Source organism: Salvelinus alpinus, chromosome 21 (genome assembly GCF_045679555.1).
Source record: "Salvelinus alpinus chromosome 21, SLU_Salpinus.1, whole genome shotgun sequence".
NCBI classification, from domain to species: Eukaryota; Metazoa; Chordata; class Actinopteri; order Salmoniformes; family Salmonidae; genus Salvelinus; species Salvelinus alpinus.
Genome location: NC_092106.1, coordinates 31,522,469 through 31,550,264, shown reverse-complemented (window position 1 = coordinate 31,550,264; position 27,796 = coordinate 31,522,469). Strand labels below are relative to the sequence as shown.

Genomic DNA, 27,796 nt, shown 5'->3' with positions numbered 1-27,796 from the left:
CTCCCTCTCTCTCTCTCTCTCTCTCCTCAGCCTCCCCCTGTCTCTGTCTCTCTCTCTCCTCAGCCTCCCTCTCTCACTCTCCTCAGCCTCCCTCTGTCTCTCTCTCTCCTCAGCCTCCTTCTGTCTCTCTCTCTCTTTCTCCTCAGCCTCCCTCTGTCTCTCTCGCTCACTCTCCTCAGCCTCCCTCTCTCTCCCTCTCTCTCTCCGCAGCCTCCCGCTCTCACTCTCCTCAGCCTCCCTCTCTTTCTCTCCCTCACTCTTTCTCTCCTCTGCCTCCACCTGTCTCTCGCTTTCTCTCCTAAGCCTCCCTTTCTCTCATCAACCTCCCTCTCTCCTCAGCCTCCCTCTCCCTCTCTCTCTATCCTCAGCCTCCCTCCCTTCCTCTCTCTCCCTCTCTCTCTATCCTCAGCCTCCCTCCCTTCCTCTCTCTCTCTCTCTCTCTCCATATTGTGTCTTGCTCCTGTGGTTTCTCATTGATTGATGTCTAATCTGCATTGTTTATGCAGTATGTGTCAGGTTATTTATGCATGTCTATGTCAGATGTCTGCATCACAGATGTCTGCATTCAGTCAGCCTCACAGTGTACTAGGTGGAGGCTTATTCAACCTTTTCAAGGTTGCTGATTCCTGGAATTAGCCCACGCACACATTCTCAAAGTATCTAAGTATTCAATGGCTCTGATATTTCACACATACCTGAAGTGATACCCAGCAAACACATACTGAAACATACATTCACATTCTATTTATTCCTCGACCTCCCAGATGTTTTGGGGAGGACACATGTATCTCCATCCCGGACATCGATGCAGTGGTGATGGTGCTGCAGCCCAGTGAACCCAGGATCACCATAGCTGGGGTGGACAGACTGACCCGGCCAGCAGCTGACCTCAGAGGACCAGCAGGACTCACTCTGTTCCAGGACCTTGACATCATCAGTACTGTCACCAAGGGAGACACAGCCTCACACCATACAGGTACAGGGTACAGGCATAGAGGTAGGTGTGTGTGTGTGTGTGTGTGTGTGTGTGTGTGTGTGTGTGTGTGTGTGTGTGTGTGTGTGTGTGTGTGTGTGTGTGTGTGTGTGTGTGTGTGTGTGTGTGTGTGTGTGTGTGTGTGTGTGTGTGTGTGTGTGTGTGTGTGTGTGTGTGTAAAGAGAGAAATTGATAGATACTGGGTGCAACCAAAAAGAATGAGAAAGAGAGCAAGAGAGAGAGAAAGAAATAGACAGAGAATAGCAGAGGGGAATGGCTTGTAATTATAATGCTGGTCCAAAGGACACACACTGCTCACCACCACAAAACTATTTGATTAGGGTGAAGTCTTTAGACTCTGGAGAGCACAACATCTCCTCTCATATTGGAACTTCATCAACTCCTCTCTATCCCATACACGCACACACACACACACCATTAACCACACGCTCCTAGTCACACAACACTTGGCTAATATATAGCCTCCAGCTGTGGTCTCCATTTCAGCTGCAGAACGAGAGGAGGAAAGAGAGAGGCAGAGTGTTTTCCACCTCCCTGACAGTGGAGCGAGTGAAACCTCTCGCTCTGGTTATCCCTGTCTAATTGGCAGCTATAGCGTTGAGGCTGAGTACTGCTGTTCTGTGTTGTTCCCAGACTCCGCACTGAGAGGACTAGAGACGGGATTTAAATGTCATTTCCATTTGCCGTTCAGCCAGGCAGGAACCCATGCAATCATTTGTCTGGTAGGCAGAGGTCTTAGTCAGCGGGGGGGCTGGACTGTAGAAGCTGGGGACAGTGGGGGGGCAAGTCTGATGTCAGTAGTACAGGCCGGCTCTGTTCTGCCCCCCCCCCCCACCATTCACAGTTCCTTTAGTCAAAATTGTGACTTGCACAGCAGGATTAGACTGTACTTAGTGTGGAGAAAGGGTCACCGGGTGTTAAACTGCTCAGTGCAGCAGTAGGATGGTTGGAGATCTACACACACACACACACACACACACTTGATCTCATACGATATGAAATACAGATTCCATTCTCTCCATCATATGACATCTACTCTCTCTCTTTCTTTCAGGTTTCATTATGTTTGCCCTCCATGTGTCATTCTCCTCTTCTCTGTATTTGTTAGTCTCTCATGCCCTACTCTTTCCTAACACCAGCACATTCCCTCCTCTCCAATGTATCTCCACTCCTTTCTAAACGTTCCCTCCTCTCCACTGTATCTCCACTCCTTTCTAAACGTTCCCTCCCTCTCCACTGTATCTCCACTCCTTTCTAAACGTTCCCTCCTCTCCACTGTATCTCCACTCCTTTCTAAACGTTCCCTCCTCTCCACTGTATCTCCACTCCTTTCTAAACGTTCCCTCCCTCTCCACTGTATCTCCACTCCTTTCTAAACGTTCCCTCCCTCTCCACTGTATCTCCACTCCTTTCTAAACGTTCCCTCCTCTCCACTGTATCTCCACTCCTTTCTAAACGTTCCCTCCTCTCCACTGTATCTCCACTCCTTTCTAAACGTTCCCTCCTCTCCACTGTATCTCCACTCCTTTCTAAACGTTCCCTCCCTCTCCACTGTATCTCCACTCCTTTCTAAACGTTCCCTCCCTCTCCACTGTATCTCCACTCCTTTCTAAACGTTCCCTCCCTCTCCACTGTATCTCCACTCCTTTCTAAACGTTCCCTCCTCTCCACTGTATCTCCACTCCTTTCTAAACGTTCCCTCCCTCTCCACTGTATCTCCACTCCTTTCTAAACGTTCCCTCCCTCTCCACTGTATCTCCACTCCTTTCTAAACGTTCCCTCCCTCTCCACTGTATCTCCACTCCTTTCTAAACGTTCCCTCCTCTCCACTGTATCTCCACTCCTTTCTAAACGTTCCCTCCCTCTCCACTGTATCTCCACTCCTTTCTAAACGTTCCCCCCTCTCCACTGTATCTCCACTCCTTTCTAAACGTTCCCTCCTCTCCACTGTATCTCCACTCCTTTCTAAACGTTCCCTCCTCTCCACTGTATCTCCACTCCTTTCTAAACATTCCCTCCTCTCCACTGTATCTCCACTCCTTTCTAAACGTTCCCTCCCTCTCCACTGTATCTCCACTCCTTTCTAAACGTCCCCTCCCTCTCCACTGTATCTCCACTCCTTTCTAAACGTTCCCTCCTCTCCACTGTATCTCCACTCCTTTCTAAACGTTCCCTCCTCTCCACTGTATCTCCACTCCTTTCTAAACGTTCCCTCCTCTCCACTGTATCTCCACTCCTTTCTAAACGTTCCCTCCCTCTCCACTGTATCTCCACTCCTTTCTAAACGTTCCCTCCCTCTCCACTGTATCTCCACTCCTTTCTAAACGTTCCCTCCTCTCCACTGTATCTCCACTCCTTTCTAAACGTTCCCTCCTCTCCACTGTATCTCCACTCCTTTCTAAACGTTCCCTCCCTCTCCACTGTATCTCCACTCCTTTCTAAACGTTCCCTCCCTCTCCACTGTATCTCCACTCCTTTCTAAACGTTCCCTCCTCTCCACTGTATCTCCACTCCTTTCTAAACGTTCCCTCCTCTCATTTACATTTTTACATTTAAGTCATTTAGCTGACGCTCTTATCCAGAGCGACTTACAATTTGGAAAGTTCATACATATTCATCCTGGTCCCCCCGTGGGGAATGAACCCACAACCCTGGCGTTGCAAGCGCCATGCTCTACCAACTGAGCCACAGGGGACGTTCCCTCCCTCTCCACTGTATCTCCACTCCTTTCTAAACGTTCCCTCCCTCTCCATGGTGCAGTATTCCATCTCTCTCTTAGTCTGTATGTCTCAGGGGGTCTCCTCAGCTCCAGATGTTTCCCCTCCTTCCCCCAGTTAGCACAGCTCTGAGATCAGTCAAGCCTCAGCCAGGGATAGAGGAGTACCAGGGTCTCCCTGGACCCCTGCTGTTCCAAGGACAGCCCCTGCTTTGAGGAGTGCCTCTCCGTAGGGAGGCTGTGGAGTGGGCATGCCAGGTGTTACCCCTCCCCAGGAGAGAACACAGCAGGCTGAGAGGCAGGGAGCGCTAGAGAACTGTGGCTAACCTAACTGTACAGCAGACTGTGTGACATCCAGGCTGGCTGAGTGTGTAGCAACAGAGGGAGTTAATAGTGCAGCTAAAGAGTTTTTGAACAGTGTTTTTGAACAGCGTTTTGGGGAAAATAGCTTGTTAATTTAAGTTGGTTAGTGTGGAATAGTGTTTTAAAAATGCTCTTGGATAATATTGTTGTGTACAGATGCACTATCTTAATTTGACCCTGCTTCTCACAGCAGGAAAATTATCCTGCAGCAACAGGAAATGTGAATGATTGTGTGGATTGTAATTAATGGGCATTTTTGTAGGTGGTGATACATTTATTGTTAGGCTAAATCAAATTTAGTTCCGTTTATTTGCACAAATAGAAAGGCAGTTTGAAACAGTAAATAACATCAACAGTATGTGCAGGAGTGGAAAAAAGCCCAAAACAGCTTGTCAGCAGTGTGGACATTTTAAAGTGAAATTACAACCTTTAGAAGCCTTGTTACAACCTTTAGAAGCCTTGTTACAACCTTTAGAAGCCTTGTTACAACCTTTAGAAACCTTGTTACAACCTTTAGAAGCCTTGTTACAACCTTTAGAAGCCTTGTTACAACCTTTAGAAGCCTTGTTACAACCTTTAGAAGCCTTGTTACAACCTTTAGAAGCCTTGTTACAACCTTTAGAAGCCTTGTTACAACCTTTAGAAGCCTTGTTACAACCTTTAGAAGCCTTGTTACAACCTTTAGAAACCTTGTTACAACCTTTAGAAACCTTGTTACAACCTTTAGAAGCCTTGTTACAACCTTTAGAAGCCTTGTTACAACCTTTAGAAGCCTTGTTACAACCTTTAGAAGCCTTGTTACAACCTTTAGAAGCCTTGTTACAACCTCCGATACACTACCAGTTGCATTTCCTGCTGTGCAACAGAGTGATCAAATTAACATAGCAGGTCTGTATGTGTGAGTGCATGCATTCAACTCTGTGTGTGTGTGTGTGTGTGTGTGTGTGTGTGTGTGTGTGTGTGTGTGTGTGTGTGTGTGTGTGTGTGTGTGTGTGTGTGTGTGTGTGTGTGTGTGTGTGTGTGTGTGTGTGTGTGTGTGTGTGTGTGTTTTGTTGTTGTTGTTGTTTCAGCGGGCAGGCTGGGGGTCCAGGAGGAGATCATTCATAACCTGGACTACTGTGACATCCTGGTGCTGGGGGAGGAGCTGAGGCCGGAGCAGGAGAGTCTCCAGCTGCAGCGTAGCACCCTGCTGGGGAAACACCTAGACGCCACCAACTCCACCTCAGGCATGTCTATATACGGTAAGTTACCATGGAAACATCTAACCTCCTGACATCTAACCCATATATAACCTCTGACCAACTCCACCTCTGGCATGTCTCCATCTATGTTACCATGCAAACACCTAACCATAACCCCTATCTTCCTCCATACCCATATCTTCCTCTATACCCATAACCCATATCTTCCTCTATAACCATAACCCCTATCTTCCTCCATACCCATATCTTCCTCTATAAAAATAACCCCCATCTTCCTCTATAACCATAACCCATAACTTCCTCTATACCCATAACCCATAACTTCCTCTATACCCATAACCCATATCTTCCTCTATACCCATAACCCATATCTTCCTCTATAACCATAACCCATATCTTCCTCTATACCCATAACCCATATCTTCCTCTATACCCATAAACCCTATCTTCCTCTATACCCATATCTCCCTCTATAACAATAACCCCCATCTTCCTCTATAACCATAACCCATAACTTCCTCTATACCCATAACCCATATCTTCCTCTATACCCATAACCCATATCTTCCTCTATAACCATAACCCATATCTTCCTCTATACCCATAACCCATATCTTCCTCTATACCCATAAACCCTATCTTCCTCTATACCCATATCTCCCTCTATAACAATAACCCCATCTTCCTCTATAACCATAACCCCTATCTTCCTCTATAACCATAACCCATATCTTCCTCTATACCCATAACCCATATCTTCCTCTATAACCATAACCCATATTTTCCTCTATACCCATAACCACTATCTTCCTCCATACCCATATCTTCCTCTATAACAATAACCCCCATCTTCCTCTATACCCATAACCCATATCTTCCTCTATACCCATAACCCCTATCTTCCTCTATAACAATAACCCCCATCTTCCTCTATACCCATAACCCATATCTTCCTCTATAACCATAACCCATATCTTCCTCTATAACCATAACCCATATCTTCCTCTATACCCATAACCCCCATCTTCCTCTATACCCATAACCCATATCTTCCTCTACAACCATAACCCCTATCTTCCTCAATACCCATAACCCATATCTTCCTCTATAACCATAACCCATATCTTCCTCTATACCCATAACCCCCATCTTCCTCTATACCCATAACCATATATTCCTCTATACCCATAACCCATATCTTCCTCTATAACCATAACCCATATCTTCCTCTATACCCATAACCCATATCTTCCCCTATAACCATAACCCATATCTTCCTCTATACCCATAACCCATATCTTCCTCTATACCCATAACCCCTATCTTCCTCTATACCCATAACCCCTATCTTCCTCTATAACCATAACCCATATATTCCTCTATACCCATAACCCATATCTTCCTCTATAACCATAACCCCTATCTTCCTCTATACCCATAACCCATATCTTCCTCTATAACCATAACCCATATCTTCCTCTATACCCATAACCCCTATCTTCCTCTATAACCATAACCCATATCTTCCTCTATACCCATAACCCCATCTTCCTCTATAACCATAACCCCTATCTTCCTCCATACCCATATCTTCCTCTATAACAATAACCCCCATCTTCCTCTATACCCATAACCCATATCTTCCTCTATACCCATAACCCCTATATTCCTCTATACCCATAACCCATATCTTCCTCTATACCCATAACCCATATCTTCCTCTATACCCATAACCCCTATCTTCCTCTATAACAATAACCCCCATCTTCCTCTATACCCATAACCCATATCTTCCTCTATACCCATAACCCCTATCTTCCTCTATACCCATATCTCCCTCTATAACAATAACCCCATCTTCCTCTATAACCATAACCCCTATCTTCCTCTATAACCATAACCCATATCTTCCTCTATACCCATAACCCATATCTTCCTCTATAACCATAACCCACATTTTCCTCTATACCCATAACCCCTATCATCCTCCATACCCATATCTTCCTCTATAACAATAACCCCCATCTTCCTCTATACCCATAACCCATATCTTCCTCTATACCCATAACCCATATCTTCCTCTATACCCATAACCCATATCTTCCTCTATACCCATAACCCATATTTTCCTCTATACCCATAACCTCTATCTTCCTCTATAACAATAACCCCCATCTTCCTCTATACCCATAACCCATATCTTCCTCTATACCCATAACCCATATCTTCCTCTATACCCATAACCCCTATCTTCCTCTATAACAATAACCCCCATCTTCCTCTATACCCATAACCCATATCTTCCTCTATAACCATAACCCATATCTTCCTCTATACCCATAACCCCCATCTTCCTCTATACCCATAACCCATATCTTCCTCTATAACCATAACCCCTATCTTCCTCAATACCCATAACCCATATCTTCCTCTATAACCATAACCCATATCTTCCTCTATACCCATAACCCCCATCTTCCTCTATACCCATAACCATATATTCCTCTATACCCATAACCCATATCTTCCTCTATAACCATAACCCATATCTTCCTCTATACCCATAACCCATATCTTCCCCTATAACCATAACCCATATCTTCCTCTATACCCATAACCCATATCTTCCTCTATACCCATAACCCCTATCTTCCTCTATACCCATAACCCCTATCTTCATCTATACCCATAACCCATATCTTCCTCTATAACCATAACCCATATCTTCCTCTATACCCATAACCCCTATCTTCCTCTATAACCATAACCCATATCTTCCTCTATACCCATAACCCCCATCTTCCTCTATAACCATAACCCCTATCTTCCTCCATACCCATATCTTCCTCTATAACAATAACCCCCATCTTCCTCTATACCCATAACCCATATCTTCCTCTATACCCATAACCCCTATCTTCCTCTATACCCATAACCCATATCTTCCTCTATACCCATAACCCATATCTTCCTCTATACCCATAACCCCTATCTTCCTCTATAACAATAACCCCCATCTTCCTCTATACCCATAACCCATATCTTCCTCTATACCCATAACCCCTATCTTCCTCTATACCCATATCTCCCTCTATAACAATAACCCCATCTTCCTCTATAACCATAACCCCTATCTTCCTCTATAACCATAACCCATATCTTCCTCTATACCCATAACCCATATCTTCCTCTATAACCATAACCCACATTTTCCTCTATACCCATAACCCCTATCATCCTCCATACCCATATCTTCCTCTATAACAATAACCCCCATCTTCCTCTATACCCATAACCCATATCTTCCTCTATACCCATAACCCATATCTTCCTCTATACCCATAACCCATATCTTCCTCTATACCCATAACCCATATTTTCCTCTATACCCATAACCTCTATCTTCCTCTATAACAATAACCCCCATCTTCCTCTATACCCATAACCCATATCTTCCTCTATACCCATAACCCATATCTTCCTCTATACCCATAACCCCTATCTTCCTCTATAACAATAACCCCCATCTTCCTCTATACCCATAACCCATATCTTCCTCTATAACCATAACCCATATCTTCCTCTATACCCATAACCCCCATCTTCCTCTATACCCATAACCCATATCTTCCTCTATAACCATAACCCCTATCTTCCTCTATACCCATAACCCATATCTTCCTCTATAACCATAACCCATATCTTCCTCTATACCCATAACCCATATCTTCCCCTATAACCATAACCCATATCTTCCTCTATACCCATAACCCATATCTTCCTCTATACCCATAACCCCTATCTTCCTCTATACCCATAACCCCTATCTTCCTCTATAACCATAACCCATATATTCCTCTATACCCATAACCCATATCTTCCTCTATAACCATAACCCATATCTTCCTCTATACCCATAACCCATATCTTCCTCTATAACCATAACCCATATCTTCCTCTATACCCATAACCCATATCTTCCCCTATAACCATAACCCATATCTTCCTCTATACCTATAACCCATATCTTCCTCTATACCCATAACCCATATCTTCCTCTATACCCATAACCCCTATCTTCCTCTATAACCATAACCCATATATTCCTCTATACCCATAACCCATATCTTCCTCTATAACCATAACCCCTATCTTCCTCTATACCCATAACCCATATCTTCCTCTATAACCATAACCCATATCTTCCTCTATACCCATAACCCCTATCTTCCTCTATAACCATAACCCATATCTTCCTCTATACCCATAACCCCCATCTTCCTCTATAACCATAACCCCTATCTTCCTCCATACCCATATCTTCCTCTATAACAATAACCCCCATCTTCCTCTATAACCATAACCCATATCTAACTCTATACCCATAACCCCTATATTCCTCTATACCCATAACCCATATCTTCCTCTATACCCATAACCCATATGTTCCTCTATACCCATAACCCATATCTTCCTCTATACCCATAACCCATATCTTCCTCTATACCCATAACCCCCATCTTCCTCTATAACCATAACCCCTATCTTCCTCCATACCCATATCTTCCTCTATAACAATAACCCCCATCTTCCTCTATAACCATAACCCATATCTAACTCTATACCCATAACCCCTATATTCCTCTATACCCATAACCCATATCTTCCTCTATAACCATAACCCATATCTTCCTCTATAACCATAACCCATATCTTCCTCTATACCCATAACCCCCATCTTCCTCTATACCCATAACCCATATCTTCCTCTACAACCATAACCCCTATCTTCCTCAATACCCATAACCCATATCTTCCTCTATAACCATAACCCATATCTTCCTCTATACCCATAACCCCTATCTTCCTCTATACCCATAACCCATATATTCCTCTATACCCATAACCCATATCTTCCTCTATAACCATAACCCATATCTTCCTCTATACCCATAACCCATATCTTCCCCTATAACCATAACCCATATCTTCCTCTATACCCATAACCCATATCTTCCTCTATACCCATAACCCCTATCTTCCTCTATACCCATAACCCCTATCTTCCTCTATAACCATAACCCATATATTCCTCTATACCCATAACCCATATCTTCCTCTATAACCATAACCCCTATCTTCCTCTATACCCATAACCCATATCTTCCTCTATAACCCTAACCCATATCTTCCTCTATACCCATAACCCCTATCTTCCTCTATAACCATAACCCATATCTTCCTCTATACCCATAACCCCCATCTTCCTCTATAACCATAACCCCTATCTTCCTCCATACCCATATCTTCCTCTATAACAATAACCCCCATCTTCCTCTATACCCATAACCCATATCTTCCTCTATACCCATAACCCCTATATTCCTCTATACCCATAACCCATATCTTCCTCTATAACCATAACCCCTATCTTCCTCTATACCCATAACCCATATCTTCCTCTATAACCATAACCCATATCTTCCTCTATACCCATAACCCCCATCTTCCTCTATACCCATAACCCATATCTTCCTCTATACCCATAACCCATATCTTCCTCTATAACCATAACCCATATCTTCCTCTATACCCATAACCCATATCTTCCCCTATAACCATAACCCATATCTTCCTCTATACCCATAACCCATATCTTCCTCTATACCCATAACCCCTATCTTCCTCTATACCCATAACCCCTATCTTCCTCTATAACCATAACCCATATATTCCTCTATACCCATAACCCATATCTTCCTCTATAACCATAACCCCTATCTTCCTCTATACCCATAACCCATATCTTCCTCTATAACCATAACCCATATCTTCCTCTATACCCATAACCCCTATCTTCCTCTATAACCATAACCCATATCTTCCTCTATACCCATAACCCCCATCTTCCTCTATAACCATAACCCCTATCTTCCTCCATACCCATATCTTCCTCTATAACAATAACCCCCATCTTCCTCTATAACCATAACCCATATCTAACTCTATACCCATAACCCCTATATTCCTCTATACCCATAACCCATATCTTCCTCTATACCCATAACCCATATGTTCCTCTATACCCATAACCCATATCTTCCTCTATACCCATAACCCATATCTTCCTCTATACCCATAACCCCCATCTTCCTCTATAACCATAACCCCTATCTTCCTCCATACCCATATCTTCCTCTATAACAATAACCCCCATCTTCCTCTATAACCATAACCCATATCTAACTCTATACCCATAACCCCTATATTCCTCTATACCCATAACCCATATCTTCCTCTATAACCATAACCCATATCTTCCTCTATAACCATAACCCATATCTTCCTCTATACCCATAACCCCCATCTTCCTCTATACCCATAACCCATATCTTCCTCTACAACCATAACCCCTATCTTCCTCAATACCCATAACCCATATCTTCCTCTATAACCATAACCCATATCTTCCTCTATACCCATAACCCCTATCTTCCTCTATACCCATAACCCATATATTCCTCTATACCCATAACCCATATCTTCCTCTATAACCATAACCCATATCTTCCTCTATACCCATAACCCATATCTTCCCCTATAACCATAACCCATATCTTCCTCTATACCCATAACCCATATCTTCCTCTATACCCATAACCCCTATCTTCCTCTATACCCATAACCCCTATCTTCCTCTATAACCATAACCCATATTTTCCTCTATACCCATAACCCATATCTTCCTCTATAACCATAACCCCTATCTTCCTCTATACCCATAACCCATATCTTCCTCTATAACCCTAACCCATATCTTCCTCTATACCCATAACCCCTATCTTCCTCTATAACCATAACCCATATCTTCCTCTATACCCATAACCCCCATCTTCCTCTATAACCATAACCCCTATCTTCCTCCATACCCATATCTTCCTCTATAACAATAACCCCCATCTTCCTCTATACCCATAACCCATATCTTCCTCTATACCCATAACCCCTATATTCCTCTATACCCATAACCCATATCTTCCTCTATACCCATAACCCATATCTTCCTCTATACCCATAACCCCTATCTTCCTCTATAACAATAACCCCCATCTTCCTCTATACCCATAACCCATATCTTCCTCTATACCCATAACCCCTATCTTCCTCTATACCCATATCTCCCTCTATAACAATAACCCCATCTTCCTCTATAACCATAACCCCTATCTTCCTCTATAACCATAACCCATATCTTCCTCTATACCCATAACCCATATCTTCCTCTATAACCATAACCCACATTTTCCTCTATACCCATAACCCCTATCATCCTCCATACCCATATCTTCCTCTATAACAATAACCCCCATCTTCCTCTATACCCATAACCCATATCTTCCTCTATACCCATAACCCATATCTTCCTCTATACCCATAATCCATATCTTCCTCTATACCCATAACCCATATTTTCCTCTATACCCATAACCTCTATCTTCCTCTATAACAATAACCCCCATCTTCCTCTATACCCATAACTCATATCTTCCTCTATACCCATAACCCATATCTTCCACTATACCCATAACCCCTATCTTCCTCTATAACAATAACCCCCATCTTCCTCTATACCCATAACCCATATCTTCCTCTATAACCATAACCCATATCTTCCTCTATACCCATAACCCCCATCTTCCTCTATACCCATAACCCATATCTTCCTCTATAACCATAACCCCTATCTTCCTCTATACCCATAACCCATATCTTCCTCTATAACCATAACCCATATCTTCCTCTATACCCATAACCCCCATCTTCCTCTATACCCATAACCCATATCTTCCTCTATACCCATAACCCATATCTTCCTCTATAACCATAACCCATATCTTCCTCTATACCCATAACCCATATCTTCCCCTATAACCATAACCCATATCTTCCTCTATACCCATAACCCATATCTTCCTCTATACCCATAACCCCTATCTTCCTCTATACCCATAACCCCTATCTTCCTCTATAACCATAACCCATATATTCCTCTATACCCATAACCCATATCTTCCTCTATAACCATAACCCATATCTTCCTCTATACCCATAACCCATATCTTCCTCTATAACCATAACCCATATCTTCCTCTATACCCATAACCCATATCTTCCCCTATAACCATAACCCAAAGCTTCCTCTATACCCATAACCCATATCTTCCTCTATACCCATAACCCATATCTTCCTCTATACCCATAACCCCTATCTTCCTCTATAACCATAACCCATATATTCCTCTATACCCATAACCCCTATCTTCCTCTATAACCATAACCCATATCTTCCTCTATACCCATAACCCATATCTTCCTCTATAACCATAACCCATATTTTCCTCTATACCCATAACCCCTATCATCCTCCATACCCATATCTTCCTCTATAACAATAACCCCCATCTTCCTCTATACCCATAACCCATATCTTCCTCTATACCCATAACCCCTATATTCCTCTATACCCATAACCCATATCTTCCTCTATACCCATAACCCATATCTTCCTCTATACCCATAACCCCTATCTTCCTCTATAACAATAACCCCCATCTTCCTCTATACCCATAACCCATATCTTCCTCTATACCCATAACCCCTATCTTCCTCTATACCCATATCTCCCTCTATAACAATAACCCCATCTTCCTCTATAACCATAACCCCTATCTTCCTCTATAACCATAACCCATATCTTCCTCTATACCCATAACCCATATCTTCCTCTATAACCATAACCCACATTTTCCTCTATACCCATAACCCCTATCATCCTCCATACCCATATCTTCCTCTATAACAATAACCCCCATCTTCCTCTATACCCATAACCCATATCTTCCTCTATACCCATAACCCATATCTTCCTCTATACCCATAATCCATATCTTCCTCTATACCCATAACCCATATTTTCCTCTATACCCATAACCTCTATCTTCCTCTATAACAATAACCCCCATCTTCCTCTATACCCATAACCCATATCTTCCTCTATACCCATAACCCATATCTTCCACTATACCCATAACCCCTATCTTCCTCTATAACAATAACCCCCATCTTCCTCTATACCCATAACCCATATCTTCCTCTATAACCATAACCCATATCTTCCTCTATACCCATAACCCCCATCTTCCTCTATACCCATAACCCATATCTTCCTCTATAACCATAACCCCTATCTTCCTCTATACCCATAACCCATATCTTCCTCTATAACCATAACCCATATCTTCCTCTATACCCATAACCCCCATCTTCCTCTATACCCATAACCCATATCTTCCTCTATACCCATAACCCATATCTTCCTCTATAACCATAACCCATATCTTCCTCTATACCCATAACCCATATCTTCCCCTATAACCATAACCCATATCTTCCTCTATACCCATAACCCATATCTTCCTCTATACCCATAACCCCTATCTTCCTCTATACCCATAACCCCTATCTTCCTCTATAACCATAACCCATATATTCCTCTATACCCATAACCCATATCTTCCTCTATAACCATAACCCATATCTTCCTCTATACCCATAACCCATATCTTCCTCTATAACCATAACCCATATCTTCCTCTATACCCATAACCCATATCTTCCCCTATAACCATAACCCAAAGCTTCCTCTATACCCATAACCCATATCTTCCTCTATACCCATAACCCATATCTTCCTCTATACCCATAACCCCTATCTTCCTCTATAACCATAACCCATATATTCCTCTATACCCATAACCCCTATCTTCCTCTATAACCATAACCCATATCTTCCTCTATACCCATAACCCATATCTTCCTCTATAACCATAACCCATATTTTCCTCTATACCCATAACCCCTATCATCCTCCATACCCATATCTTCCTCTATAACAATAACCCCCATCTTCCTCTATACCCATAACCCATATCTTCCTCTATACCCATAACCCCTATCTTCCTCTATACCCATAACCCATATCTTCCTCTATACCCATAACCCATATCTTCCTCTATACCCATAACCTCTATCTTCCTCTATAACAATAACCCCCATCTTCCTCTATACCCATAACCCATATCTTCCTCTATACCCATAACCCATATCTTCCTCTATACCCATAACCCCTATCTTCATCTATAACAATAACCCCCATCTTCCTCTATACCCATAACCCATATCTTCCTCTATAACCATAACCCATATATTCCTCTATAACCATAACCCATATCTTCCTCTATACCCATAACCCCCATCTTCCTCTATACCCATAACCCATATCTTCCTCTATAACCATAACCCCTATCTTCCTCTATACCCATAACCCATATCTTCCTCTATAACCATAACCCATATCTTCCTCTATACCCATAACCCCCATCTTCCTCTATACCCATAACCCATATCTTCCTCTATACCCATAACCCATATCTTCCTCTATAACCATAACCCATATCTTCCTCTATACCCATAACCCATATCTTCCCCTATAACCATAACCCATATCTTCCTCTATACCCATAACCCATATCTTCCTCTATACCCATAACCCCTATCTTCCTCTATACCCATAACCCCTATCTTCCTCTATAACCATAACCCATATATTCCTCTATACCCATAACCCATATCTTCCTCTATAACCATAACCCATATCTTCCTCTATACCCATAACCCATATCTTCCTCTATACCCATAACCCATATCTTCCTCTATACCCATAACCCCTATCTTCCTCTATAACCATAACCCATATCTTCCTCTATACCCATAACCCCCATCTTCCTCTATAACCATAACCCCTATCTTCCTCCATACCCATATCTTCCTCTATAACAATAACCCCCATCTTCCTCTATACCCATAACCCATATCTTCCTCTATACCCATAACCCCTATCTTCCTCTATACCCATAACCCATATCTTCCTCTATACCCATAACCCATATCTTCCTCTATACCCATAACCCCTATCTTCCTCTATAACAATAACCCCCATCTTCCTCTATACCCATAACCCATATCTTCCTCTATAACCATAACCCATATCTTCCTCTATAACCATAACCCATATCTTCCTCTATACCCATAACCCCCATCTTCCTCTATACCCATAACCCATATCTTCCTCTATAACCATAACCCATATCTTCCTCTATAACCATAACCCATATCTTCCTCTATACCCATAACCCATATCTTCCTCTATACCCATAACCCATATCTTCCTCTATAACCATAACCCATATATTCCTCTATAACCATAACCCATATCTTCCTCTATACCCATAACCCATATCTTCCTCTATACCCATAACCCATATCTTCCTCTATACTCATAACCCCTATCTTCCTCTATACCCATAACCTCTATCTTCCTCTATAACCATAACCCATATCTTCCTCTATACCCATAACCCCTATCTTCCTCTATAACCATAACCCATATCTTCCTCTATACCCATAACCCATATCTTCCTCTATAACCATAACCCATATCTTCCTCTATACCCATAACCCCCATCTTCCTCTATACCCATAACCCATGTCTTCCTCTATACCCATAACCCATATTTTCCTCTATAACCATAACCCATATCTTCCTCTATACCCATAACCCATATCTTCCTCTATAACCATAACCCATATCTTCCTCTATACCCATAACCCATATCTTCCTCTATACCCATAACCCCCATCTTCCTCTATACCCATAACCCATATCTTCCTCTATACCCATAACCCATATCCTCCTCTATACCCATAACCCCCATCTTCCTCTATACCCATAACCCATATCTTCCTCTATAACAATAACCCCCATCTTCCTCTATACCCATAACCCATATCTTCCTCTATACCCATAACCCATATCTTCCTCTATACCCATAACCCATATCTTCCTCTATACCCATAACCCATATCTTCCTCTATACCCATTACCCATATCTTCCTCTATAACCATAACCCATATCTTCCTCTATAACCATAACCCATATCTTCCTCTATAACCATAACCCATATCCTCCTCTATAACCATGACCCATATTTTCCTCTATAGCCATAACCCATATCTTCCTCTATACCCATAACCCCCATCTTCCTCTATAACCATAACCTCTATCTTCCTCTATAACCATAACCTCTATCTTCCTCTATAACCATAACCCCCATCTTCCTCTATACCCATAACCCCCATCTGCCTCTATAACCATAACCTCTATCTTCCTCTATAACCATAACCCCCATCTTCCTCTATACCCATAACCTCTATCTTCCTCTATAACCATAACCCCCATCTTCCTCTATACCCATAACCCCCAACTGCCTCTATACCCATAACCTCTATCTTCCTCTATAACCATAACCCCCATCTTCCTCTATACCCATAACCTCTATCTTCCTCTATACCCATAACCCCCATCTGCCTCTATAACCATAACCTCTATCTTCCTCTATAACCATAACCCCCATCTTCCTCTATACCCATAACCTCTATCTTCCTCTATAACCATAACCCCCATCTTCCTCTATACCCATAACCCCCATCTGCCTCTATACCCATAACCCCCATCTGCCTCTATACCCATAACCTCTATCTTCCTCTATAACCATAACCCCCATCTTCCTCTATACCCATAACCCCCATCTGCCTCTATACCCATAACCCCCATCTGCCTCTATACCCATAACCTCTATCTTCCTCTATACCCATAACCCCCATCTGCCTCTATACCCATAACCTCTATCTTCCTCTATAACCATAACCCCCATCTTCCTCTATACCCATAACCTCTATCTTCCTCTATAACCATAACCCCCATCTTCCTCTATACCCATAACCCCCATCTGCCTCTATACCCATAACCCCCATCTGCCTCTATACCCATAACCTCTATCTTCCTCTATAACCATAACCCCCATCTTCCTCTATACCCATAACCCCCATCTGCCTCTATACCCATAACCCCCATCTGCCTCTATACCCATAACCTCTATCTTCCTCTATACCCATAACCCCCATCTGCCTCTATACCCATAACCTCTATCTTCCTCTATAACCATAACCCCCATCTTCCTCTATACCCATAACCTCTATCTTCCTCTATAACCATAACCCCCATCTTCCTCTATAACCATAACCCCCATCTTCCTCTATACCCATAACCCCCATCTTCCTCTATAACCATAACCCCCATCTGCCTCTATACCCATAACCTCTATCTTCCTCTATAACCATAACCCCCATCTTCCTCTATAACCATAACCCCCATCTTCCTCTATAACCATAACCCCCATCTTCCTCTATAACCATAACCCCCATCTGCCTCTATACCCATAACCCCCATCTTCCTCTATACCCATAACCCCCATCTTCCTCTATAACCATAACCCCCATCTTCCTCTATACCCATAACCTCTATCTTCCTCTATAACCATAACCCCCATCTGCCTCTATACCCATAACCTCTATCTTCCTCTATAACCATAACCCCCATCTTCCTCTATACCCATAACCCCCATATCTTCCTCTATACCCATAACCCCCATCTTCCTCTATAACCATAACCCCCATCTGCCTCTATACCCATAACCTCTATCTTCCTCTATAACCATAACCTCTATCTTCCTCTATACCCATAACCTCTATCTTCCTCTATAACCATAACCCCCATCTTCCTCTATAACCATAACCCCCATCTGCCTCTATAACCATAACCCCCATCTGCCTCTATACCCATAACCTCTATCTTCCTCTATACCCATAACCTCTATCTTCCTCTATAACCATAACCCCCATCTTCCTCTATAACCATAACCCCCATCTTCCTCTATAACCATAACCCCCATCTGCCTCTATAACCATAACCCCCATCTGCCTCTATAACCATAACCCCCATCTGCCTCTATACCCATAACCCCCATCTTCCTCTATACCCATAACCCCCATCTTCCTCTATAACCATAACCCCCATCTTCCTCTATACCCATAACCCCCATCTTCCTCTATACCCATAACCCCCATCTGCCTCTATACCCATAACCCCTATCTTCCTCTATAACCATAACCCCCATCTTCCTCTATACCCATAACCCCCATCTTCCTCTATAACCATAACCCCCATCTTCCTCTATACCCATAACCTCTATCTTCCTCTATACCCATAACCCCTGTATCTATGAAACTGGTAGTGACCATGGAAACATGTCCACCATCTCTCTTAGGTGTGGACTCCATGTCCAACTATGAGCAGGTGATCAGACAGGTGCATTACCACAACTGGTACCCCGCCCAGACCCCAGACAGGAAGTTCCGTCTCACCTGCTCCGAGCTCAACGGACGCTACACCAGCAATGAGTACACCCTGGAGGTCAGTGGACTAGAGAGTGGAACGATAAAGATATAGGAATTCCAATGTTCCTGTGCTTTTAGAGATTACATTTGTTAAGACAATTCCTGACTTGAGACCCCTTTCCTTCTATGTTCTTGCTCTAGCCAGAAAGCCTCTGACAGTTGTGTGTCTAATAGTCCTTATTTGTAGTTTACTCTTGTATTTTCTGAGACATTTATCTTATTATACCTATAACCTTGCTCTCTATTCTTGCCCCACCCAGATCAGTGTACTCCACAAATCAGAGGCTGGGGAGCATGTCAATCACATGGTAGCCCCGCCCCAGTACATGCAAGTGGTTCATCATCCGGCCATGGTCCACAGTCTATACCCCACACACGGTTCAGGTAAGACTGTAGAATCATCAGTCTATACCCCACACACGGTTCAGGTAAGACTGTAGAATCATCAGTCTATACCCCACACACGGTTCAGGTAAGACTGTAGAATCATCAGTCTATACCCCACACACAGCTCACTATAGAATCATCAGTCTATACCCCACACACAGCTCACTATAGAATCATCAGTCTATACCCCACACACAGCTCACTATAGAATCATCAGTCTATACCCCACACACAGCTCACTATAGAATCATCAGTCTATACCCCACACACAGCTCACTATAGAATCATCAGTCTATACCCCACACACAGCTCACTATAGAATCATCAGTCTATACCCCACACACAGCTCAGGTAGGACTTAACCATCAAGCCTGATAATTCTGTTCCAGACCAACATTAGCACACCTAATTCAATTAATCAAAGGTGTTGATGAGCAGTTGATGAGTTGAAGTGGGTGTGTTCATAGATCTTCAGGACCCAGTGAGTCCACTCTATTGCTAGCACAGAGACAGTGATACATCTTAGTTAAAAACAGAGAGAGGCTGGTGAAAAGGACCCTACAGATCTCAATCTTGAAAACTGTGTGTGCATGTGTAAATAGCTACTATTATAAGAGAGAGAGAGAGAGAGAGAGAGAGAGAGAGAGAGAGAGAGAGAGAGAGAGAGAGAGAGAGAGAGAGAGAGAGAGAGAGAGAGAGAGAGAGAGAGAGAGAGAGAGAGAGAGAGAGATTGTCCTATGATTTTTGTTTTCAGCTATGTCAACTTGTTAACAGTTGTTAATTGGGAAAGCAGTACTGTACCTGTTGTTGTGTTCTGCATTCTCATCCCATTTCACTATGTGTCGCCTCATCTGTCAGACACACGCACACACGCACACACACACACAATAACGCAGAGTGCTTTCCGCCTGACAGAGGGAATAGAAAAATAGAAAAAGATTTTCCGATAGTGTCTTTAATGAAGTGAATAATGTACATTGTTCTGTTAGGAGACCATACACACCCTCTAGCAACATTCTGTGTGCATTCATGTATATATACTGAGGGGGCTTTTACATGAGAGAGATCAATGGCTATGGATTGGTCTTTAAAAAATCTCTGTCTGTGTGTGTAATAAGGAAGCAGACTGAATCAAATGACCAATTAAAAGAGTCCTCTGTAGCTGGATGAACACACACATTTCTAATATCTTCTCTGAAGGAGAGAGAGAGGAGGCAGGGTGGTGATCTTATTTTGAAAGTACAGTACAGATAAACATTACAGATCAAGGACCTTCTGTTTGTTTGTGTGTGTGTGTGTGTGTGTGTGTGTGTGTGTGTGTGTGTGTGTGTGTGTGTGTGTGTGTGTGTGTGTGTGTGTGTGTGTGTGTGTGTGTGTGTGTGTGTGTGTGTGTGTGTGTGTGTGTGTGTGTGTGTGTGTGTGTGTGGTAATGCACCCATTATGTGTTCGTGCGTACAACTAAGATATTTTGGTTGTGTGCAAAACCAAATATTTGTAATGTGTGTGGGTGCACCATGTTACTTAACATACATTAACATTACCTTTCCCCCCAGGAGTCCCCAGTGCTGCCACAGTGGTGATAGTGATCTGTATCGCCGCCCTGGTGGTGGTGGTTGTGCTAGGCATCTACCGTATTCACCTGACACACCAACAGGAGGGCAGGAGCTCAGACACAACCAAGGAGGGAGAGCTGGACTGGGACGACTCAGCGCTCAATATCACAGTCAATCCTATGGAGGTAAGGGGAAGAGGGGGGAGACTGAAAACAAAACAGTGGGGGAGAGGCGAGGGAGGAATAAAGGAAGGAAGGTGAGTGTTGTAGGGACCAGATGTTGGAACAGCCTTAAGGGCAGTAAGTAGGAGGAGGCAGCAGGATGAGGGGCAAGATACTGTCCAGTATATTAACAGTGAAAGGTGGTTCCAGGTGAATGACAAAATCCTATGAATAGTTACATAATCTTTACAGAATACAGGTTTGAATAGAAATCAAAACCCTGAGCCTCAATCAGGCCTACCCTGCCAAACCAACAGTAGCAGGTTGGGGTATACCAGGTTATGGACAGCCTCCAAAACAGCTCACAGACCAGAGCTAGAACATCACTCCAGCTCATAGGTGAAACAGGTACCTTTATACCTATGGCCCCTCCTTATGGAACCTACCATTAAACATGGTGCTCTTTACCCATTAAATCATGTAACAGGCATCGTCATTATATTACATATTACATCTAAATAAACATCTTAAACATTCCTGGCTTATCCTCAATGCGGGAAATCTTTAAATGAATGAATACACATTTCATAACAATAGTTCTGCAATCTGCGTATGGTCCCATTACGCACGGACATGATAGACAAGACATGGCGCTCCGAGATGTGCCAACTTCAAACACAGGACACATTACAATATGGAAATAAACAAACTTCTTTCTTGTCAGTGTAGCAGGTGTTCATGTGCCCCTGAACATCACATCCACTTGGAGGATTGCAAAAGGGTCAATTAATACATTTAAGTATGAAACTGAAATTCGTCACAACGCAACTTGACCAAACATTTGCTCGACACACAATTAGCCTTACGCACAATAAATAGCCATGATACTGGCAAAAGAGGGAAATAACAACAGTATACACCTTTAGGATAAATTAATTACTAGATATATGGGGACACATGAATGCGCTAAACAAGGGGAATTCAATAATTAGTGACGAGAGGTACTGAGTTAGCTTCGTCACAGTAAGAAAAGAGAGAATGGACTGAAATAGAGTAACGAAGATAGAGGGCAGAGGGAGGAATGGCAGGGAAGAGGAGAGAAAGGGAGAAATGGGACATAGTGAAAGAGAGTAGGATACACAAGGGCCACAGTAATCAGCTCCAGAACCTGTTACACAGCTGTTGCCTCTCTGTGCCCCATGCAGAGTTTCCAGGAGCCCCAGGAAGCTGAGGAAGAGGCCAGTGAGGAGGAGGAGGAAGATGAAGAGGATGACATCACCAGCACAGAGTCAGACGACAGCGAGGAGGAGGAGGTCCCAGGAGCTCACAGGGTACAACAGAGCAGCAAGAGGGGCCAGCTGGACTGGGACAACTCTACATTAACCTACTGAATAAAATTATACATACACACTGATGCACACACATACACACTGATGTTTATACACACACGCTGAGGCATCAACATACTCACTACTATAAAATAAATTGTTCAAATCATGAGACTACCTGAGATTTCTCTGAGTTGAGGTAACATCTCCCCCTATTGGTGAAAAAGGAAATGGTATTAAGAATAGAATGAGCACTATGTGATAACACACATAAACACATACACGTCACACACACACACATACACATCACACACACACACATACACGTCACACACACACACACGTCACACACACACACATACACGTCACACACACACACATACACGTCACACACACACACACACACACATACATACACGTCACACACACACACATACGTCACACACACACACACATACGTCACACACACACACACACACATACGTCACACACACACACACACACACACACACACACACACACACACACACACACACACACACACACACACACACACACACACACACACACACACACACACACACACACACACACACACACACACACACACACACACACACCAGCCTGTATTTAAAAAGACTCCTTTCCTTTATGTCAAACTATGTGGTGTTAACTAAAAGCTACCCTGTGGTACTCCAATGCTGTAATACTATCCTGTGGTCTTGAGTACCCCAGACCTCAAGCCCTAGTCCACAAACTGAAACCTTAACTACTGTTTTTTACTGAGACTGTGAAAAAAAGACAACAAAATGTGAAAATACTGTATACGACTGAAATTGCTTGTCGAACATCTGTTTTCCACCTATTTTTTCAGGGTCTAAAATCTTGTCTGAGAAACTGTGGTCCTATAGGTCGCTGTGATCTTTTGTAATGGTAACAACCAACTAATGAAACAAATACCAAATGATAGTCTTTGGGTGGAGTTTTCCTTTAAGATGGTACAGTCCAGTATAGAGGAACACCTTCGATCCTTACCTTGATACACTATATTGCAAAAGTATGTGGACACCCGCATCAAATTAGTGGATTCGGCTATTTCAGTCACACCCGTTGCTGATGGGTGTATAAAATCGAGCTCACAGCCATGCAATCTCCATAGACACACAATGTCAGTAGAATGGCCCTACTTAAGAGCTCAGTGACTTTCAACATGGCACTGTCATTGGATGTCACCTTTCCAACAAGTTAGTTCATCAAATTTCTGCCCTGCTAGAGCTGCCCCTGTCAACTGTAAGTGCTGTTATTGGGAAGTGGAAACATCTAGGAGCAACAACGGCTCAGCCGTGAGGGGAAGGCCACAGAAGCTCACAGAACAGGACCGCCGAGTACTGAAGCGCGTAATGCGCTAAAAGATTATGTCCTCGGTTGCAACACTCACTACCGAATTCAAAACTGCCTCTGGAAGCAACGTCAGCACATTCTAGATTATGCTATGCTTCCAACTTTGTGGCAACAGTTTGGGGAAGGCCCTTTCCTGTTTCAGCATGACAATGCCCCCGTGCACAAAGCAAGGTTTTCTCACGCAATTGCACACCCTATAGAAATGTTGCGCAACATGAGCTCATGGGAACTCATGAAGTGTTTGATTAGATTTTCGATTAGATTTTCATTGATGTCAGAGTGATTAGAGGGACAATACAGTGCTGAGTACCAGGCAGTTAGCAAGTTTGGTAGACTACTAACTACCATCAGCAGCATAAGAGCTCGACATTTCAATTCCAGTAGGGCTGTTGCGGTGACCTTATTACCGGTGTGGCGGTAATAAGGTCACCGCAACAGCCCTACATACCGAAATGGTTTGTCGAGATCGGTGTGGAAGAACTTGACTGGCCTGCACAGAGCCCTGACCTCAACACCATCTAACACCATTGGAATGAATTGGAATGCCGACTGCAAGCCAGGCATAATCGGCCAACATCAGTGCCCGACATCACTAATGCTCTTATGGCTGAATGGAAGCAAGTCCTCGCAGCAATGTTCCAACATCTAGTGGAAAGCCTTCCCAGAAGAGTGGAGGCTGTTATAGAAGCAAAGGGGGGACCAACTCCATATTAATGCCCATGATTTTGGAATGAGATGTTTGACGAGCAGGTGTCCACACACTTTTGGTCATGTAGTGTATCTGTGTTCAGTATATCATACCTTTTGTCCATTGCATCACATTTAAATTTAAGACGAAATAAGAAAAAAATATTATTGCATTGATTTGCAATATTTTAATACCTGAAAAATATGTTGGGTTTATTGCAATGGAATATATTTTATTTATCACTGCGTATTTAAGCCTGGATGAGGTGTCTAGGTGATTTTACATTTGGCGTAACCAATGGCACTAAACAATCTTTATTTGTTTTTTGATTGGTGTCCTGTTGGAGATGTTGTAGTTACTTGAGGCATAATCATGCAGTTGCAACATTACAGAATGTTCAGATAGAAATATGTTGCATAGAACAGACACGTTTCTCTGTCATGCAAAACAATAACCATGTCAGCTCCATGCATTTAATTTCTATCTTCAATATTCTGTACCCAACTGAATAAGCACCCAGGTGAAAGTTGACCTTGTCTGTTCTGTTTTTTTTGGACACACTATAAGAGAGAAGGAACCTTGTACATTTTGATATGTTCCTCTTGCCTGTACATACTGACTAGAGTAGGTGACCCTGCCCTGAACCTAGCAAAGCTCCTCCCTCTGTTCATCTGTATGTATGCACCCCCCTCCCCCCATCTGTATGTACTAACCCGCCCATGTCAATTAAATCTGTTCATATCGCACCAAACCCACCCCTCTCTCTATGTTTGTATCTCAATGTTCAGTTCATTCCAAATGGCTGTGCTTTCTGTCTCTGTTAAGACAGACAAGACAAACAGACACCGCTGTTCCTACATTTTAGGATGGGAGACAACAGTGGGAAATGATCATGGAAGTTAAACCAATTTAAACCCAACTTAAACTGGTTAATGGGCAGGGCATGTATAGGGTGTTGTCTTCTGTCTTTCTGTAGTCAATCCCAGCAATCCCCCTTACCCCTATCGTACACAGTACACCTATTACAAAATGTTATTTTACCTGCCATGAGGAGAAATTGAAAGTTTCTATTGTCTTCATTTTGGTATTTGACTGTGTGACCCTGCTTGATGTATTCCTTCCCGGGGATAGTCCTTTGGTTCTAGCTGTACCCGTACCCCCTTTGAACCTTGCTGGACTTTGCATCAATCCTCCCCAATGGTCTCCCAACGTTTGTTTTAGAACAGTGGTCACCAACATTTGAGTCAAGATCACTTTCGCAGTCAAAAGGCAAGCCAAGATCTACCACTCAGAGAATTATTTTTACATTAACCTAATAAAAACAGCTCTGTAAGAATGAGATTTGTGCAGTACACTTAATACATTATCTTAGCATATTGGCTATATGCCTGGCCTGCCAATATTATTTTTCTCAGACCATATTATATTTCAAAACTCGAGCTTTGATAAACTAGATCGGTTGGTGTAGCACTTGTGAGGCACAGCTGAGCATGAATTGAAATAATTCGCTTTTTTATTTTACTGGACTGATGGTACCTGCTTCTGATGGGCATGGTGATTTTAAGACAACTGGGAACTCTGAAAAAACGAGGTCAAACCAAGAAGTCAGTGAACTTCACGTCGGAAAGTCGGAGTTCTAGAAAGATGCTAGCGTTTACGAGTTGGATGACCATTCAAAACTATTTTCCATAGTCGGATCTCGCTTTTTCCGAGTTCCCAGTTGTCTTGAACGATTGAAAGACAATGAATCCCGAGTTCCCAGTTATTTGGGGGGAAAACAGTCTCAGTGGACGGATGGAGTGAGCAGCAGACGGTCCTTGCTCTCCTTCCTTTCCTCCAGTGGGACTGACTAGAGAGAGGGGACACAGTCTTCCACCTGATGGCAAAACTCGAGTCGCACCACACCTGCCTCGGCACAAATTCATGTTGTTCCTATGACCAGCGAAAGTGAAATACTCCTCGATATTAAAATACAATCGACGAGCTGCTAATAATAATAAAAACGCAGGGCTATCCATACACTTGGCTACTCGTTCATTTTCCGGGGTCGTGAAAGATGTAGGTAGGCACCGTGAATTGAGCTATCCGATTGGCCAGCCCCAAAAGCGCACTCGATTTAGCCACATATCTCCCGGTCCGCTGGGTAGGCGGAGTTGAACTTTTCAGACAAATGAAATGGTTAAAAATGGGAAAACTTTGCCTACCCGGTGCCCAGGGCTTCTGAATCAAGTTGAACGTACTGTCAACAGCGCAACACGGGGAAAAGGAGCGCAAGCTTATGCCGTTATCGTTGGCTTTTCTACAGAAATGTTTGGTGATAGACTAGGAATGCCTTGAAGATCAACATGTCAATCAACATTAAATAAAGGTTAAATTTATAAAATAAATAAAAATCGCGATCCACCGGTTGGTGACCACTGTTATAGAAGAAGAAGAAGGTGAAAATAAATATCATCCTTGTAAAATGTGTAAAACCTTTTTTCGGTTTTTCTTGATTTTTTCTTTGGACTGTTTTTCTTAGTTTACTTTAGATGGTCACTACAACACTTTCTGTAAATTGACCAATAAAGACTTGTTTTAGAATCTA

At 42.9% G+C, this 27,796-nt stretch overlaps 1 protein-coding gene across 1 annotated transcript; it reads left to right on the top strand.

Moving 5' to 3' along the window:
- Positions 1 to 746: 746 nt before the first annotated feature.
- LOC139548235 (calsyntenin-2-like) lies at positions 747 to 27,796 on the top strand. The gene is made up of 6 exons (XM_071357776.1): positions 747 to 976; positions 5,144 to 5,314; positions 19,562 to 19,707; positions 19,952 to 20,075; positions 21,632 to 21,816; positions 22,998 to 27,796. Exons 1-6 carry the CDS (start codon positions 817 to 819, stop codon positions 23,181 to 23,183), a joined length of 972 nt encoding a protein of 323 aa, XP_071213877.1. The 5' UTR covers positions 747 to 816; the 3' UTR covers positions 23,184 to 27,796.

Excerpts from the sequence above, each read along its gene's own strand:
- LOC139548235 (XM_071357776.1), top strand. The coding sequence starts at position 817 with ATGGTGCTGCAGCCCAGTGAACCCAGGATCACCATAGCTGGGGTGGAC. Across the intron at positions 20,076-21,631 it reads ATACCCCACACACGGTTCAG|GAGTCCCCAGTGCTGCCACA; the intron begins GTAAGACTGTAG and ends CTTTCCCCCCAG. Across the intron at positions 21,817-22,997 it reads TCACAGTCAATCCTATGGAG|AGTTTCCAGGAGCCCCAGGA; the intron begins GTAAGGGGAAGA and ends TGCCCCATGCAG.